At 41.6% G+C, this 19262-nt stretch overlaps 1 protein-coding gene and 1 pseudogene across 1 annotated transcript in view; one reads left to right on the top strand and one right to left on the bottom strand.

The window, feature by feature from the left end:
* Positions 1-19262, bottom strand: part of epb41l4b (erythrocyte membrane protein band 4.1 like 4B) — a 178916-nt gene that overhangs the window by 51030 nt on the left and 108624 nt on the right. Inside the window, exon 2 of the mRNA XM_080208697.1 lies at positions 9965-10069. Within this exon, the coding sequence (XP_080064823.1) occupies positions 9965-10069 (105 nt within the window). The remainder of the gene's footprint in view (positions 1-9964; positions 10070-19262) is intronic.
* On the top strand, positions 11682-13679 carry LOC145351761 (malignant T-cell-amplified sequence 1 pseudogene; annotated as a pseudogene).

Here is a 19262-nt window from a genome sequence, read left to right on the forward strand (position 1 = left end):
CAGAAGCTTGAACCAGGTGCCTTCACCTCCAAGAGGTGGGGCACGGTTTCAGAAGCAAGCACTCAGGCAGCCAGCACCCTCTGCGGTGTGTACTGCTTGGGGGCACCAGAGAGGACATGGGGGACACTGATGAGTTCAACTCAGAGCAGTGGTGATGGTTCCAGAATCACCATTTTGGGGACATAGATCAGGAGGGGTCACTTGTAGGCTTTCTCTAACCTTCATGCTGGGATGCCTTTGCTCTAAAGGTGTTGTAGAGAATGGTATGCAAGTAGCACTTCTCACATCCTCATTCCTGGGTTTCTTTCCATATCACTGCTGAGGGATACTTTTCCTTAGTGGGGGCTGACAAGAGGGAGGGAGGGAGAGACATTGCACTCTTCACATGACACAGGGGAGAGGTGCCAGGTGAGCGCAGTCATTTCCCAAACTTGGTGGCATGAAGACAGGCTGTAGGCTCTGTGGGTGAATAAAATGAAATTTATTGACAAACATTCAGAACAAAATGGTGATCTACCTGCAATATCATCTCTATTCACCTATTCCCACGATGTACCTTCGGTTTCTTAATCTTCCTCACCATCCCACTATGTCTAGGTATCCTACACAGGTTTGGTCACCCTGCTGGACGGCCGTTTCCTGCCTCTGTGCCACTCCATTGAGCAGTCTGGTGAGGGCCCCCTCTGTGAAGTGTGGTGCCAGCTTTGTGGCTGCCATTGCCTGCAGTCGCTGTGGAACAGGTATTAGGGAGCTCCCCAGTGCTTGCAGCAGTTAAGTCATTACATGATAGGCAAATCAGAGGGAAAACACTGCGAGAGTGGCACAAAACTCATGGGAATAAAAATTAATACAAATAAACTGAAAGATTTGGACTAAAAACACACACCGACACATTCAGCACCAGAATCAACATTCCGCCATTTTTTGCTAAGATTTCACCCATTAAATCAGAACAAAGCTCATAGAAACATACAAGATAGGAGCAGGAGGATGACATTTGGTCCTTTGAGCCTGCTCTGCCATTCAATACGATCACAGCTGATCATCCAACTCAATAGCCTAATCCTGCTTTTTCCCCATAATCTTTGATCCCATTTGCCCCAGATGCTCCATCTAGCCACCTCTTGAATACATTCAATGTTTTGGCATCAACTATTTCCTGTGGTAATGAATTCTACAGGTTCACAACTCTTTGGGTGAAGAAGTGTCTCCTCACCTCCATCCTAAATGGTCTACCTTGAATCCTCAGACTGCGACCCCTGGTTCCGGATTCTCCCACCATTGGGAACATTCTCCCTGCATGTACCCTGTCTAGTCCTGTTAGAATTTTATAAGTCTCTAAGAATCCCCCCTCATTTGTCTGAACTCCAGCGAAAACAATCCTAACCTAGTCAATCTCTCATGCATCCGTCCTGCTATCCCCGGAATCAGCCTGGTAAACTTTCTCGAGAGCAAGTACATCCTTCCTCTGAAAACAAGACCAAAACTGCACATAATACTCTAGGTGTGGCCTCACCAAGGCCCTGTATAATTGCAAAAACACATCCCTGCTCCTGTACTCGAAATCACTCACAATGAAGGCCAACATATCATTTACCTTCTTTACCGCCTGCATGCCTTCAGTGACTGGTGCATAAGGATACCCAGGATCCTTTGAATGTTGCATTTTGTTCCCTCATCCTCATCATTAATATATATTGTGAATAGCTGGGGTCCAGCACCAATCCCTGCACTAGTTACTGCCTGCCAATTTGAAAATCACTCATTAATTCCTACTCTTTATTTCTTCTCTGCCAAAGAGTTTTCTATCCATCTCAGTACACGTCCCCCAATCCCATGTGTTTTAATCGTGCACAATAGTCTATGCGGGATTTTGTTAAACGCTTTCTGAAAATCCAAACATACTGCATTGGCTGGCTCTCCCTTGTCAACTCTACTGATTACATAATAAGAACATAAGAAATAGGAGCAGGAGGAGGCCATCCAGCCCTTCGAGCCTGCCCCACCATTCAATAAGATCATGGCTGATCTGTCGTGTCTCAGTTACACATTCCCGCCCTCTCCCCATAACCCTTAATCCCCTCGCTTATCAAAAACCCATCAACCCGCGTCTTAAAAATATTTAGCGAGGCAGCTTCCACCGCCTCAACGGGCAGAGAATTCCAGAGATTCACCACCCTTTGAGTGAAGAAGTTCCTCCTCAACTCCGTTCTAAACCGCCCCCCCTTTATCTTGAGGCTGTGCCCCCTAGTCCTACTGTCCTTTGAGCGGGAAGAGCCTCTCCACCTCTATCCTATCCATCCCATTCATCATCTTATATGTCTCAATGAGATCTCCCCTCATTCTTCTAAACTCTAACGAGTACAAACCTAGTTTATTCAGCCTCTCCTCATAGCTCAACCCCTTCAACTCATCTCTGCAGTTCTTCTCTCTCACTTGCATTTGCCAACATTTCTGGCATCTGATTTGTGTTCTCTTTTGTGAAGACAGAACCAAAGTATGTATTCAATTGCTCAGCCATTTCTTTGTCTCCTATTATGTATTCCCCGGTTTCTGTCTGTAGGGGCTTAGGTTTGTCTTCACCAACCTCTTTCTCTTCATGTATCTATGGAAACTCTTAGTGTCAGTCCTTATATTCCCTGCAAGTTTATTTTCATATTATATTTTCCGCTTCTTAATCAATCCCTTGGTCCTTCTTTGCTGAATTCTAAACTACTCCCGATCCTCAGATGTATTATTTTTCTTGGCTCAGGTAATCCCAGCCCAGGTAACTTTGTAAACTTCACCAAGCTTGCATCTGGGGCTTGATGCTCAAGTTCTGAGAGCTGTCCCATGAGAGGTTGAGCAGTACCATGACTGATTGTGCTGGTTAAGACCAAAAAGGGCACAACTGCTGACTATGCTTGCGTCAACCAGTGAGGGAACCAAAGAAAGGCAGTAATTTATTTAACCCTGTTCTTGCCAATTAATCTTTGAAATTGTCACACAGCCCTTATGAAGGCAAAAACTTATCTTTACCATGAAGATGTCCTCCATTACATGGGTATGGAGTAACTAATACTGTACCATACAATGTTATGTAGTACAGAAGTAAAACAAGAGACGTTTTGCCCAAACTTTTCACCTTGCACTCATCAGGACAAACACAAGAAAACCAAATTTCAAATGATCGCAATAATTTATTAGAGTAAAGGGTGCTGACTGGCTAGCAAGTTGACGCTGATTGGCTGAGGTGACGCTTTGATTGTTGAGACAGTTTGAAATTTTGCATTTTTACATTTGTTGTCATGAGTGCAAGATGAAATGCTTTGGCAATACTTCCCTATTTTCAACTGTTAAAACAAGCATATGGGATCTATCTTTATCAGTTGAGGCACCAAATACAAAGACATCCTAACCTAGGCCCTGTGTCCAAGCGTGGGAATCATACCTTATATAAAGGTGAAAGCTTTGGAGAGGGTGCAGAGAATTTACTAGAATCCTACCACACATGGGAGACATCAGTTGCATGAAGAGATAGGAGAAGCTGGGATTTGAGCCAGAAAAAGTTAAGGGAAGATTTAATAAAGCATTTAAGATTATAAAAGGGCATTCAGGTCAGCTAATGAGAAACTCTAAGGGCTGAAATGATGTAACCAGGGTAGACAGATTTAAGCTAATTGCCAAAAGATCCGATGAGGGAATTTTTTTTTTTAAAGACAGTGTTATGACCTGGAATTCATTCCATGAAAGAGTTGTGGAAGCTTCTTCAGTGGTGCCCTTGAAAAGGGAATTGAATAAACACTTCAGTGGGAGAAGACAAACTAAGTAGATAGCTCTTTCAAAGACCCAGCAAGGCACAATGGACTAAATGGCCTTCTGCAGTGTTTTAACTTACCAATGGTAAGTGGGGCAAACAATAAACAGATTTACAATCCCAAAGCTGAGCATTCATGAAGTTGTGTGGTCTATTGGCCAGCAGAATTGTACATCTCCATATCTGTAACCTTATTGCTGAGCACATCACTCATTTTCATCAACACTGTCAAACAAGATGGTCAATCCTAGCTTATTAGAGAGTGCAGAAGGGAATGCCAGGAACAGTGTGATACTTGTATCCTAGAATAAATGACCAATCTATTGAAACCTCCAACATAGCATTCTAGACACAACAGCAGGGTTGAAACCATGATCAGACAGGGGGTGGGACTAGCCCACTGCGGTGGGGGTGTGCTGACACCTGCAACTGTAGTTTCTTTAAGCAAGGGTAAAGGATCAAGGTAGCCAATGAGATTAAATCAAGGCTTTATCTGATGCAATTTTTCAAAGCCATCTCGGCCTTTTCGCTAAGATGAAATGTTAGATCAAGCCCAGGAGGGGGTGCTACTCCTCATCCTGTCCAGCTTGGATCTTGTTTTGATCGAACCCGAGATGAGATGCAAAGTCTTGTCAGCTTGGATCTTGTCTGTCCCTCATGTGGGGACTAAATATGAATTGACTTTTTTGATTAGAAATGAAGTACTGAAAGGAAATAATAAAGAAAAAAGCAGCAGGCAAAATATAGAGCTAACTGATACACAACCAATAAAGCTGAACTCTGTAGCTGAACTATATTTAGTCAAGAATGGGAGTGGCAACTAACAGGAGAAAGCGGTTTTATGAACATCTCTATCCTCAACCATGGCAAAACCAAGAATGGTTTTGCAATCATTGGTTAGCAAGTTCAGTAAAAATTGCCAAGTGCATGATCCAACTTGGTTTCCTCCTCAGATCCTATCACAGATGCCAATATCCAATTAACTTGGCTCACTCCTCAACAGCAAGAAGTGGCTAAGCACACGAGTCACAGCATCATTTCCTGGGGAACACTATTTCTCACCTTCAGCCAGCCTGAAAGACTTTACTCCCCACTCTCCATTTTGACTGGATGGATGAAGCCACAACAATGAAGCAGCTCAACAGTGTAGGGGATAAAACCATACCCCTTCAACCAAGCTTATTCCAACTGTGATGTCTGCCAGATAGTTTCTACCATTCTGAAGGACAAGACCAACAAGATCATGGGAAACCCATTATACTAGTTCCCATTCCAGTAACACACCACCCTGACTTGAGACAAGTACCACCATTACTTTATTGCCCAATGCCAATATCTTGGGATTTCCGCCTAATCCCATATTTACCAAAAGCACAAAAACAACATTTCAAGGAGGCACTTTGCAGGGCAACTGATGATGGTCAATAAATACAGCCTTGACACACAAGTCAAGAATTCCTGCTGGTAAACAAATGGCAAAAACTTGTTGAAACGAAATGGTGGAATGAGTTTGTAATAAGCTTTACACAATTAAACCTTTGAAAAGGCTTAAGAGTTTAATCTTTAAATGTAGTTGCAACAATGCTCATTAAATGTGGGTCCAGAGCAGTAGCCAGCATCAAACATGGCCCGATATATTTTAACAACTCACTGTTGCTTATTAATATTACAAGAAAGATCAACAGACAGATGTTTGGCACAGTAATTAGCACTGCTGCTTCAAGCTCCAGGGATCTGGGTTCGATTCCTGGCTTAGGTCACTGTCTGTGTGGAGTTTGCACATTCTCTTCATGTCTGTGTGGGTTTCCTCCAGGTGCTTCGGTTTCCTCCCACAGTCCAAATATGTGGGGGTTAGGTTGATTGGCCGTACTAAAAATTGCCCCTTAGAGTCCTGAGATGCGTAAGTTAGAGGGATTAGCGGGTAAATATGTAGGGATATAGGGGTAGGGATATAGGGGTAGGGATATAGGGGTAGGGATATAGGGGTAGGGATATAGGGGTAGGGATATAGGGGTAGGGATATAGGGGTAGGGATATAGGGGTAGGGATATAGGGGTAGGGATATAGGGGTAGGGATATAGGGGTAGGGATATAGGGGTAGGGATATAGGGGTAGGGATATAGGGGTAGGGATATAGGGGTAGGGATATAGGGGTAGGGATATAGGGGTAGGGATATAGGGGTAGGGATATAGGGGTAGGGATATAGGGGTAGGGATATAGGGGTAGGGATATAGGGGTAGGGATATAGGGGTAGGGATATAGGGGTAGGGATATAGGGGTAGGGATATAGGGGTAGGGATATAGGGGTAGGGATATAGGGGTAGGGATATAGGGGTAGGGATATAGGGGTAGGGATATAGGGGTAGGGATATAGGGGTAGGGATATAGGGGTAGGGATATAGGGGTAGGGATATAGGGGTAGGGATATAGGGGTAGGGATATAGGGGTAGGGATATAGGGGTAGGGATATAGGGGTAGGGATATAGGGGTAGGGATATAGGGGTAGGGATATAGGGGTAGGGATATAGGGGTAGGGATATAGGGGTAGGGATATAGGGGTAGGGATATAGGGGTAGGGATATAGGGGTAGGGATATAGGGGTAGGGATATAGGGGTAGGGCCTGGGTGGGGTTGTGGTAGGTGCAGACCCGATGGGCCAAATGGCCTCTTTCTGCACTGTAGGGTTTCTATGATTTTCTATGATAGTTTCCCACTAATGCTGCACTTCTGCCTAAAGGAATAAGAGAGGCAATAATATTGGCGACTTTAACTAACCCAATGTCAACTGAGTTTCAAATATATAAGGGGCATTGAGGGTGAAAAATTCACGCACTGTGTCCAAGAAATCTTTAACAATAGGAGCCAAGCCCAAAGGAAGGAGTCTTGGGAAATGAAGGTGGGCAAGTGGGTGAAGTGATGGTGGGTGACCATATCAGGGTTGGTGACCACAATTTTGTTATTAATGAGAAAGATTGTTAAAGATTACGCAAGGATAAATCAGTGATAAACTAGTGGGAAGGCTAATAAATGAGCTTCTTCAGCAACAAAGCAGATATGTCCCCTCCAAAAATAAGAATGGTACTGCCAAACCTACACCCCCATGGCTGTTTAGAAAACTAAAGGTGAAGATTAAACAGAAAAAGAAAGCTTACTATCTTCACAAAAACTCAACACTGTACTTAGCCTACAGGAGTATAGAAAGTACAGGGATCAAGTTAAAAGAGAAATAAAGAAATCAAAGAGAGGGCATGAAAAAAATATTAGCAAGCCAGATTAAGGAAAATCAATAGATGTTTTACCAGTATCTAAGAGAAAACGGACAGTTAAGAAAAAAGTGGGACCCATCAGAGATGAAGGAAACTTGTGTGAAGACGCAGAGGATATGGGAAGAGTTTTAAATGAGTTTTTTGTCTCCCTGTTCATAAGGGAAAGGGATGATGCAAATCTGGTAATCCAAAAGCAGCAGTATGAAATATTGGATAAAATATTCAGAACAAGGCAGGAAGTGATAGAGGAGTTGGAATTCTTGAAAGTGGATAAGTTGCCGGAGCCAGGTGGATTGTTCCCAAGGATGCTGAAGGAGGTCAGAGAGGAAATAGCAGATGCTCTGAGGATTATTTTCCAAACTTCAACAGCAGGTGCTGGAGGACTAGGGGAATGCATATGTGGTTTTGTTGTTTAAAAAGATTACAAAGGAAATGCTGAACTATAATAGGCTAATTCATATCCAATGCGTACATTATTATCATTCACCTAATGACAAACATGAATTTAGGTTAGACAATAAAGTCCTTAAAATGTGCACTGTGAAGACTTTTATTCCATGTACATTTTGGAAAGTAGTGGTTTGATATAATTATGATAATACCTCAGGTAATTACAGTTTGGTAAAGATTGCTGGCCTACACTGAACAATACTTTTCCTCCAGCTAGGCTTACAAACGTACATTCTTCAAACAGTCAACGTTTGGAGCTCCTATTTACAGTTGTTATGTAAAAAAAAATCAGTTGGAAGCAAGAACTCCTTGTACTCGTTTTATCTCTAATTTGCAACCATCAATCTTTACTTCCTGGAATGGGACCCAGTGCCATTAATGTCACTCTCTATTGGCTCTTGCTGGCATACCTAATTGAGAAAAGATTGGCCTCTCTGCCCTAGAGATATGACCAGGAAAGTGTTCAAGAATCTGTAGCTTAAGGCCTTGATAAATGCTTTTAACAATTTGACAGGGTACCTCCCTTTCAGCTACTGTCTACCCCAAGAGAACAACTGATGGTTGTTAGATACTGGCTGAAATCCATTGTCAATATTACACAAAATACATCCAAGCACCTTATTTTTAATTCTGCCTGGCACATCATTATCATTCAGTCACAGTGTTTCATGCGCCTGCTTGAAATGAGGAATTCCCTTCTTCAAGGCACGTACCAAAGAAGGTCCACCAGCTACACTGCAGTTACAACAGTCTATCTGTGGTTTTGCCAGTGAAATTCTCTCAGGACGAGTAAATCAAGCATCCCTCAGTTACTACGTTGCCCAGGGAAGACCAGCCAATTCCTTCCAGGGACATAGCCTAAAAATATTTGCCTCACCCCCACCACAAACCACTTGCTCAGCAGCCCACGACCAATTCCCTCAATGCTGACATGCACTGAGCACCGTAACTTAGTTCTTTCCATGACAATTTGTAGAAAATCTCAAAAAGCATTCTGTCTCAAAAAGCCAGATTCTCTCCAGTGGCACGAGATGGTAGTCTGGGGCATAATGCTAATTAAAGGGAGATGTAAGAACTGTCCAGGGCATTAAAACACAACTGTTGCAGAATAAATTATTTTAGTTTCAATTGCTGTATCGCAATGTTCCTTTTATGCATACCTTACGTTTGCTCCAGTTAACAGTAGGAATAGCTATTACTTAATTTATGGCATGTTAACGTTCCACTGCACTTCCATTGTAACTACTAATTTTCTAACATCACATGGCTGATCATTGGGTTGCCAGCTCCCAAAGAAAACCAAACAAATGCAAAATGTGATTTTACAAGTCCTAAATGCAATGTAAGAAGAAATAGCTGATTCTCATTTGATTTCTCCCCTTTTGGTGTACATAATGAGGCATAATAGCTGAGAGCCAAGACAGCTATTTGAATAGCAGAGCACCTGCTCCCCAGAGGGAACATTGTTTGATTGATAGCTCAGGCCCTCTGATCTCTGTGGTCAATTTCACAATGACTTAAGTAAATGGCTTTGTGTTTGTGGTTTTTTGAAATTTCAAAGGGAAGATTTTATGGTCAAAGGATTACATCTTGTTATAGCATTTAAACAAAAATCCCAAGTCGCACTATGGTATTCATTGGTCCTAGAAAGTGTACACTGGGTCAATAGGCACACAAGTGCCAGAGTTTGGTATAAGAACTTGAAGGGGATCTTCTGAACTTTTTTTAAAAAAAGTTCCCCTCATGCAGACTAGTTCATGATTCCTCTAAGGGGCCATGAACCACAACTCTTTAAAAACCTGAATGAAAATTGTGGAGGAGTAGGACACGCCTATCCCCACAATGAAGCAGGCCAGGCTGCAAGTACCAAATACAGGCTTCTGACAGGAAACAGCCCACACTCCTTAAAGAACCTCCCAAAAATCACAAAGCCCCGGAATGGGATTGAACATCCCAAAATCAGGACCTGTCTACCATTTTAAAAGGGCTCCCATGTCATATCGACTCAAGTGAAAATCAAGACCCCTAACTCGGTTTCTCCATTCACAGATGCTGCCCAACCTGCAGGTATTTTCTGTTTCTGTCCAGTTTTCCAGCATCTGCAGTATTTTGTTTTTTGTAAAAAATAATTTAACTCAATTGATCACCTTGACTTTGTCACTGGCTTTTATTTGTGATTACACAAGATTTCTGTTTTACATTGTTTACCAGTATTTGAATTCTGTAAAGAGATCTTCTTTGAGGATGTAATTTCTAAACACACATAGATACATAAAATTAAATCACAATTTCTTTAGCAAAATTGGTCCAATTTAATTTCCACCAACTGGCCTTACACAAATCAATGCTCAACATTCAAAAGAGTATCTCAGTCCTCCATTGGAGTAACTGACCTCTAAACCAAATTTAACTTGTACTTATTACTATGTACAATAGCAAAGAGTCACTTACCGAAACTTGAAAGGCATCTATGAATTGCAAGCTGAAGTATTCTACCTCCACAAGGTCCAAATGGTAAGCAATCTGGTCAAATAGATCTTGACCTCTAGCATTTTTCTACAAAAGATAAAAAGCATTTATATGAAGTTGATGTAGTTTTGGAGTTTGAATTGCTTAGAAATGATAAAATAACTAAAACAGCATAACTTTAAATCTCGAAAACGTGAACTAATTAAGACACTGAAATTAAACTCAGGCAACGAGAAAGATACAAAAGCAATATTATTCCTATACATTTACTATATGGATAAAAGGCAACGAATAAATTATTTCCAAAATTAGTCATGTGCTATGTTACAAACTTAATCCTTGGAATATTCGATAATGAGTTCAACACAAAAGAAAGAGGAGAAAAATCTATTTCAAAGTTAAAACCAAGACATTCATTATTAATATTCAGGTCAATTCATATTTCTGCAACCCTGGTGTAGAACAGTCATATCTGAAGTACAGTAGAGGTGCATGTAAAATGTTAGTTAGTCCCCTTCCTCCACTTTATTATACAAGGTACATAAAAATGTTGCCACCATCTTGTTACAGTTTGCACAATGTCACTTAAAGCCCACCGTTTAAACGGGACATTTTGGGTTGTCCATTGCAATTACACAGAACAAAATATTACTGATCAAATCTTTAATTATCTCAAAGTATCATAAATATCTGCATCAATATAAAATCAAACCTGAATTATTTCACTTCATTATATACATCTATATAGAAAGAAACAGATTGGAAAGATGTAATTTTATTGACTCATACTTTGCCCTCAAACTTTTTCTGCAATGTGCACAAGAAAGGAGGAAAAACAAATTTAGATTCAATGTACTTTTTAAGCTGCACAACCTTGCGACAATCCAAAAGTTACCCTGCAGGCCGCACACACATTACCATACAATAGTTGGGCACACAGATTTAAAAGGCTTGTGCACCTAACCAAATCACCTGTGCATTTTACTTATATTTATATAATGCCTTAGAATATCCCAAAACACTACAAACACTAGATTACTTTTCCAATGCAGTCATCATTACTGTGAAGTCAAAAATTGAACACATTTTACTCATTTTAAAGTTCTACAAACAAGTGGAATGAAGGATTAGTTGTTGCTGATTGAGGGAAAATCATTAGCTAGGATACAAAAATTCCCTGTTCTCCTTAAAACAGAGCTAAACAAGCAGACAGAGATCTTTGTTTGTCTTACCCTTTGATAATGCAGTGTTCCTCTAGCAGTACACCACACTCAAATGTCAACCTAAATAATCTGCTCAAGGACACAGGAATAGAGGGTTGAGCTCACTATATTCGGTTTCAGAAGCATCTGAGATACTAACCAAACCACAGTCATACAAAAACTGAAGCTTTGATCTTTCAAGCAAGCATAAACATACAAGATAATATTGGAAGAGCACACGGCTACACAACTGACTCTGATACACTTAATTCTGCAATCAGCTTTCCTAATGCAATGAAAGTGAGCTCCTGGTGGAAATTATGATTGGAAGTTTGCCTGTCAGAGGGTAGGGAATCAAATGTTGCTCCACAAATTAAAGTATTTTGTAGCTTAAAGGAGAAGATATCATACTTTGCGAGGCCATATCACTGCATTCGCAAAGGTGTTTTCAAAGGAACCACAAAACACTCCATTTCTCTACTGGGGTCATAGAAACGATGATAGGAGGAATTGAGGCACAAGAGAGGAATTCACTAAAGGACAAAGTACCACAGTACTTCCTGCCCCCAGTCAAGAATGGCAGGGACTAGCAACATATAACTAGCATTCCAGTTAAGGCAGTGTGATAAATGAATGTCTTTAACCAACTTAATAAAACGCATTTTTATTTTCACTAAATCATATACTCTGCACCTCTGGCACATGCCTTCACACAGCCTTGAATTATTTTCAGCCCCAGCTATCTTTGCTCATTAAAGAACACAGTACAATCATTTTTACCAACCTTCCCTTGGAAGTATTCTTTCACTCTTAATTCTGCATATAGCCAAGGCCAAAATAACTGTCATCTAATGAAGTCACATGATACGTCGACCACCCACATTACGGCCCGAATTCTCCGGCTGTTCACGCCAGCAGGATTCTCCGGTCCTGCCAGTAGTGCAACAGCCTGTGGGTTTTGCAGCAGCATGGGATGACATCAATGGGAAATCCCATTTACAGTGGAGGGATAGCGAACAGCCATCGGAAAACACGCAGCTGAGGCTGGAGAATCTCATCCCATAGCTCTTCAGCACTTCTGCATTGTCACAATGTTTGACATCCAGTCTTGGGTGAGTCGAATTTTCCTCTAATTAAATACTGGAAAGACGAAAGCCATTGGCTTTAGCCGCCAGCACAACTGACATTCAATCACCACCAATCCCATCCCTTTTGTTGGTGTCAGGCTTAACCAGACTATTTACAATCTTGATGTCCTATTTGATTCTGAACTGGACATCTGAAAACGTCACAATAGATGTTGAATTCCACCTCCATAATGTGGCCAGATTCCATTTGCCATTGGCCAGTTTTGTATCTTCCATCCTCCCTAATTTTGAGCAACTCTGAAACTATGTTGCCCATATCTCAATTTGAATCGTCTCATTCTACCATAACTCCTCTGATCAATGATCTACAATGGTTTCCCAGAACACCGATGCTCAATATCAAGCTTTTCATACTTGTGTTCAAATACCTCCATATCTTCACCCTTATCTCTTAACCTCCACTAGAAACTTGATGCTCCTCTAACTTTGACCTTATGTAGAAGTCCCCCCTCCACTGCCCCATCATAGGAGTGTGTCTTCAACAACATAAAACCTTGGCTCCATCTCTCTGCTCCTTTAAGATGCTGTTTCAGAACTACTGCTTTGAGCCCTAATGTCTTCCTTGTTGGCTTGTTAACTATTGCCTCATTATGCCACTGTTGGACACCTTGGAACATTTTTCTACATTTAGAATGTTACATTAATTCCATGCTAAGGAATTTATCAAGCATCTTTCACAACTTCAGAACGTCCTAAAGTACTTCACAACCAATATAGTCCACGGTTTAATTTAGGAAACACGCAGCCAACTTGTACTCAGCAAACTGCCCAAACAGCAATGTGATTGGTGCAGTTAGAGTTTCGGAGGCTGCACCATGTTTAAAAAATATTGATGAAAATGTTTCAACCTGCATCCAGCTGAAAACATTTGTTATTAAAGGCATTAAGAATCAGTTAGTGGTTCAGTTTCCAGTCATTGAACTATGGCTAAAACAAGTCATGCCAAAGAAGGGCCCTGTAAAAATTGTAAAATACCAAGAACCTATCGAGATCCTGACTGTTAATGGAGAATCGTTGTTCAAAGGGAGGGACATTCCTACCACACCTTATGATTACTTCACAAATATCCTACTATCTTGCCACATCAACATTGATAAAGGGGTCATCAAATTTGTGCTTAGTGGGGCCAATATCACATCTCCTGGTCTAACTTCCCCTGGAGCTAAACTTCACCCTGCAGATACTGACACCATAGTTGCTATCACGGCAAAAGGCAAGCAACGTGCCTTCTCTGTGGGATTTATGAAGATAGCAGCAGATAAAATTTGACAAGTCAACAAAGGTATTGGAATTGAGAATATGCATTCCTTAAATGATGGCCTTTGGCACATGAAGACAAACAAATAACACAAATACCAGCAAAACCAAATATCTACTAGAAGGAGAAAACGGACAGACCCAGCTACAAGACAAGTAGGCGTTGGCAGTGTTGGATTTTAAGAGTTTTATTTTTTATTTTGCTTTGCGTAAACCCAACACAGTAGAAAGCACGGTGGCATAGTGGTTAGCACTGCTGCCTCACAGTGCCAGGGAAATGGGTTCAATCTCCCCATGCCTGTGGGGGCTTTCTTTGGGTGCTCTGATTTCCTCCACAATCTAAAACCGTGCTGAGTGGTTGCATTGGCCATAATAATTTCTCCTTCAATGTAGCCGAACAGGCACTGGTGTGGGGTGATTAGGGGATTTTCACAGTAACTTCATCGCAGTATTTGTAAGCCTATTTGTGATACTAATAAATAAACTTTAAAATGTTAACACTTGGAGGTTTGGGGGGGGGGGGGGGAAACAGCTTTGTGTTACATCTGTCCTGGATTTATTTTTTCCTTTCTAAATTACAAACGAATTTCTAAATTTAAACCTTTCTAAATTACAAACGAATTTGTAATCGCATCAAAATATGCAGCAAAAAAAAATTTACAACAACTTGCTTTAAAATCAAATCTCACAATGTAGATGTCTTTCCTTGTATAGTGGGTTTGTACAAACATGGTTGCATAGTTAATTTCAAAGTATGCTTGTTAAATTAATGCCTAAGGTTAAAAAAAAACCAATGTGATAATAAGCTGATCATCTGTTTATTCGATGTTGACTGTAGGACAAATGTTGGCAGTAAGTTGCCTGCCCTTCTTCAAAGCCATGGAATCCTTTACAACCACCTGAAGGGGAGGATGATGCCTTGGCTTTAATGTCTCATTCGAAATTCAGCACATTAGGCACGCTGTCCTTTTGATTCTTGCGCTCAATCTACAACCATCTGACTCAGAGGTGAGTGTGCTGCCAACTGAGCCAGAGCTGAGCTGCTGTTAAATGATGAAGATTACAACCTCTTACTGAATCTACTCTGCTTACAGAAGACAAGCCACAGGCTATGAGAAAGCACTTTGCAACATGCAAGCTTATATCCATGCGATACTATTTTCACCACATGAAAAATTCACATAAACTACACGCACTGCATTTCATTTGGCTATTTTCTGATTATTGTTTAAAGAAATTGACTAAGTACATTCTGCATTTTTGTAATCCCTGCTGATGGCCTAGAGTGAATCATAGAAATTTACAACACAGGAGGCTCCTCAACCCATTATAGTTTATGGTGCTTCAATTGCATAACAAAGTGCTTTTTCAATGTGATGAATGTTTCTGCCTCAACCACCCTTTCATGCTGTGGATGAAAACTTGCTCTTCTCAACTCCTCTCTATTTCTACGATTGTTACTATCTGAACCCTTGATCAATGACAATGATTCTGTTAATGGAAAAAAAAACCTTCATACCCAACCAATTTTAGCCCTTCATAATTTTATGAACCCTAATTAACATTTGGCCTCCTCTGTTCTGAAGTAAACAAGCCCAGCCTATCCAATCTTTCCTCATTTCTAAAATTCTCCATTCCTGGCAAGACACTTTGAATTTTCTTCTAGTCTCTCCAATTTAATCACATTTTTCCTGTAATGTGGTGACCAGAATAGTACACAATATTCCAACTGTGTCCTATTAGCATTTTATAGTTATTAGCATAACCTTTCTGTGCTTCATCTTGTATTCCTTCACAAGCTCCCTATTTGTCTGCCCTGATAATTTCAGGGATCTGTGAAAATACAGCCTAAGGTAACTCCATCCCTCTATAATTTTTTCCTGAATTCTATATTTCTTCCTGAATTTGTCTAAAGCATTTATTTCCACATCACAAATAGCAAGGGACCCAATACTGAGCTCTGCAAGATCCCCACTGGAAATCACCTTGCAGTCATACATGCCTTAATCATTATCCTTTTCTTCTTGTCATTAAGTTAATTTTGGATCCAGCCTGGCACTTTCTCTTTGATCCTAAGTTTACTTTTCTGGCCAGGTGGTTTTCCATCAAAAGCCTTGCTAAAGTCGTATAGACGACATTGCCCTCGTCAATCCTCCCCAAAAATTTCAATCAAGATCGTCAGACAAGACCCTCCCTTAACAAATCCAACCTTGCTTAGCCTTTGCCCAAATGACGATTTATACAGCCCCTTAGAACTTTTTCCAATACTTTTCCCACCACTTGTAGTTACTTGGCCTAGTTCTGTTTAAGCAACTATAAAACTTTAACAATCCTCAACGGCTGACATTAGGATCCTTGCTCCCTTTGAGACACATGCCAGCTTGCTGGTTGGGGAGGACGTGGACTGTGCCTGTGGTGATGTTGAGCTGGGTGGCACACACCCAAAGTGAGAAACATGCACCAGCTTTTCCCACAGACAACACAAAGCTTCATCCTCTTTTCAAGTCACCTGCGATGTGCTAATTTTTTCTACTCTCTTTTAAGGGTATCTCTGGAAAGTGCTTGAGGTCACCCACAAGCCATGCGCTCAGCTGAAGTCCTGAGGAAACCTCGTATTAGGAACCTGAAGCCAGTCACTTGAAAAACCCATCAAAGTGCTCACCCACACCTTCCAGCAGTGCAGAGACACACAGCTCAGTAGGACCTGGATCTAATTCAGGCTTGGGTTCACAAACGGGTGAGCACAGAACACAATCTGGGTCTTAGCAGGTGGAGTCAGGAGCATCAGAGGTCACCGCCAGTCGGAGGGCAGCTGGAGGCCACAATTCTGCTGAGTCCAAGTCAGATAATGAGCCTCCGGACTTGGGCCATACATCAGTTGCTGGAGATGCAGCGGCAATCTCAGGTACATCAGGAAGGGATGTCAGTTGCCTCCCTTAGATTGCAATGGGGAAGTTAATCTGCATTCACTCTGAGGTGTTAGCGCTGGCAAGCCAATATACAGAAGTCAATGCTAGCAGATTGGCAGCTGCTGTGGGGATCTTGGTCCAAAACATCAGCCCTGCACTGCTGAAGGAACAGCACTTTCTCACTGTAGCTCTTGGTAGCATCTGTCAATGACTATACAAGAGGGCGGTGGGGCAGCTCGATCTCACTCCAGCTGCTCCCTTCTCCTGAAGGGGCTGGCAGATGCCCTCAGGTTGACATTGGGAGGAGGACCAGCAGCTGCATCCACCAGGACGATACAACCAAGTGGCTCTGGAGGTGCCCATCTGATCCCAACCCCCTTTTCCTGTGCCCATATCAGCTCCAGCTCTACACACTGGCGAGGTTGGACCTGCCCTATGACTGGACATCCAAAGCTAGTCAGATCCCTCCAGCTCTTGGCCTGGCAGAAGATACCCGCCAAAGTTATCACAGACAATGGGGCACAGCAGTCGGCAGGCTGCCTCCACCTGTGCTGTGGATGTTGGGGAAGCACCAACACATAGCGGTAGGATTTGGAAATCTAAGAAATATTAGGAATATGACAGTGGCACGATCTTAACCACACGCTTATAATGTTCATCAATGTACATGTAACACATTTCAAATCTACCTTTGTGTATGCTCCTCTTTATAAGATATGTCACAAACAGGTATGCCGCCATGGTTCCTCCCATACTTTTTGCAGATGTCGCTACCTGGCATCTCTTGTCTACCTGGTCTACATTTCATTTCACAGAAGTTGAAAAAGGTAGAGAAAGGTCATGTATACTGGTACTTCATATACTCTGTATGCAGCAGGTTTTCCAACCTTTAAGTCCCTCCTCAGAGCTCACGTGCGCTCTTGCAAGTCAATCACATTTCCAATTTTCCAAATCTACACATGGCAGACTCACCAATGATTGTAAGGACCTTGCCATCTCAGTGTGCCTAGCCTATGTTCTTCTTAGCCACCTTATGGTCACACAGCTAATGTCAATTTCCATGTGGTGTATTCCCTTTCAGTTGTTCATTCAGCAGCCACGAATCATCTGGTCCAGATAAAATCAATCCTTTTTCAAGTAAGTAGGGGTGGCCATAGCAGAAGCTTTGAGCACATTTTACAATCCTCCTTGGATACGAGAGTGATGTCAGAGGACTGGAGAGTTTGCAAATGTTACAACATATTAAAAAAAGTGCAAGGAATAACCTGGTAATTAAAAGTCAGTCGATCTGTCAGTGGTGGGAAAATTACTTGAGATCATTGTCAAAGGCAGAATTAATTTACACTTAGGCAAGCATGGGTTTATCAAAGTTGAAAGGTAAATTATGTCTGCCTAATCCGATTGAATTCTTTCCAGAAATAAATGAGGGTTGAAGAAGGTAGAATAGATGATATACGAACTTACAAAAGACACTTGATAAAGCATTACCGAACAGACCTATTCAGAAAATAAAAGTTCACAAGTTTGAAGAGATATAAATTGACTAAGGGATAGAAGGCAGAGAGTAACTGAAGATACATCTTTCTGAGTAAAGAGTACACAATGCAATCTCTCAGGGAACCAGCATTAGGACGATTGCTTTGATTTACACACAAATAACTTGGGCTTGACAGGGATACAAGTTTGAAGCTTACAAACAATATGAAATCAGACAACGTAGGAAGTAAGCTGGACAGCGGCAAATTTCAAGAGGACACAAATAAACCAGTGAAATGGGCAAACGCACAACAGATACAGTTTAATGTGATAAGACTGAATGTATTGCATTTCGCAAGAAACAACATGGAGAGGCAGTAAAATTTAAATGTTACTATTTTAATGAGGGGTGCAAGAACTTGAGTATATGGCAGAGTGATAATGCATATGGCTTACCTGGCTTTGGGAATAAAAGCACATAGTTCAAAAACGAGCCAGTCATGCTGAAACTAAGATCACTAGTTAGGCCGCAACCGGGATATTATATGCAATTCTGGATAATTCACTTTAGGAAGGATACATAAACCTATTTGATTATATTTTTCACTGGATGTGGGGGGTCACTGGCCAGACCAGCATTTATTGCCCACCACTAATTACCCTTGAGAAGCTGTTGGGCTGCCTTCTTGTACCGCTGTAGACCATGTGGTGTAGGTACACCCACAGTGTCTGCAGGGAGGAAGTCCAAGCCTTTTGACCCAGTAACAATGAAGGAGTGGCAATACCATTCCAAGTCTGGATGGTGTGTGGCTTGGAGGGAAACGTGCAGGAGATAGTGTTCCCAAGCATCTGCTCCCCATGTTCTTCTGGATGGTAGGGGCCATCAGTTTGGAAGGTGTTGTTGAAGGAGCCTTAATAAGTTGTTACAAGGTATCTATTATCTTGTAGATAGTACATACTGTTGCCACTGTCTGTGGTGGAAGAGGTGAATGTTGAAAGTGGTGGATGGGGGCTAATCAAGCAAGCTGCATTCTCCCGAATGGTGTCAAGCTTTGAGTGTTGGAGCTGCACTCATCCAGACAAGTGGAGGATATTCTATCATACTTCTGATTTGTTCCTTGGTGATGGTGGACAGGTTTTGTGAAGTCAGGAGGTGAGTTACTCACTGCAGAATTCTCAGCCTCTGACCTGCTTGAGTAGTCAGAGTATTTATATGGCTAATCCAGTTCAGTTTCTGCTCAATGGTATCCCCAGAATGTTGACAGCAGGGAATTCAGTGATGGTAATG

The sequence above is a fragment of the Carcharhinus amblyrhynchos genome, chromosome 2 (assembly GCF_965287045.1).
Source record: "Carcharhinus amblyrhynchos chromosome 2, sCarAmb.v2.hapA, whole genome shotgun sequence".
Lineage (NCBI taxonomy): Eukaryota > Metazoa > Chordata > Chondrichthyes > Carcharhiniformes > Carcharhinidae > Carcharhinus > Carcharhinus amblyrhynchos.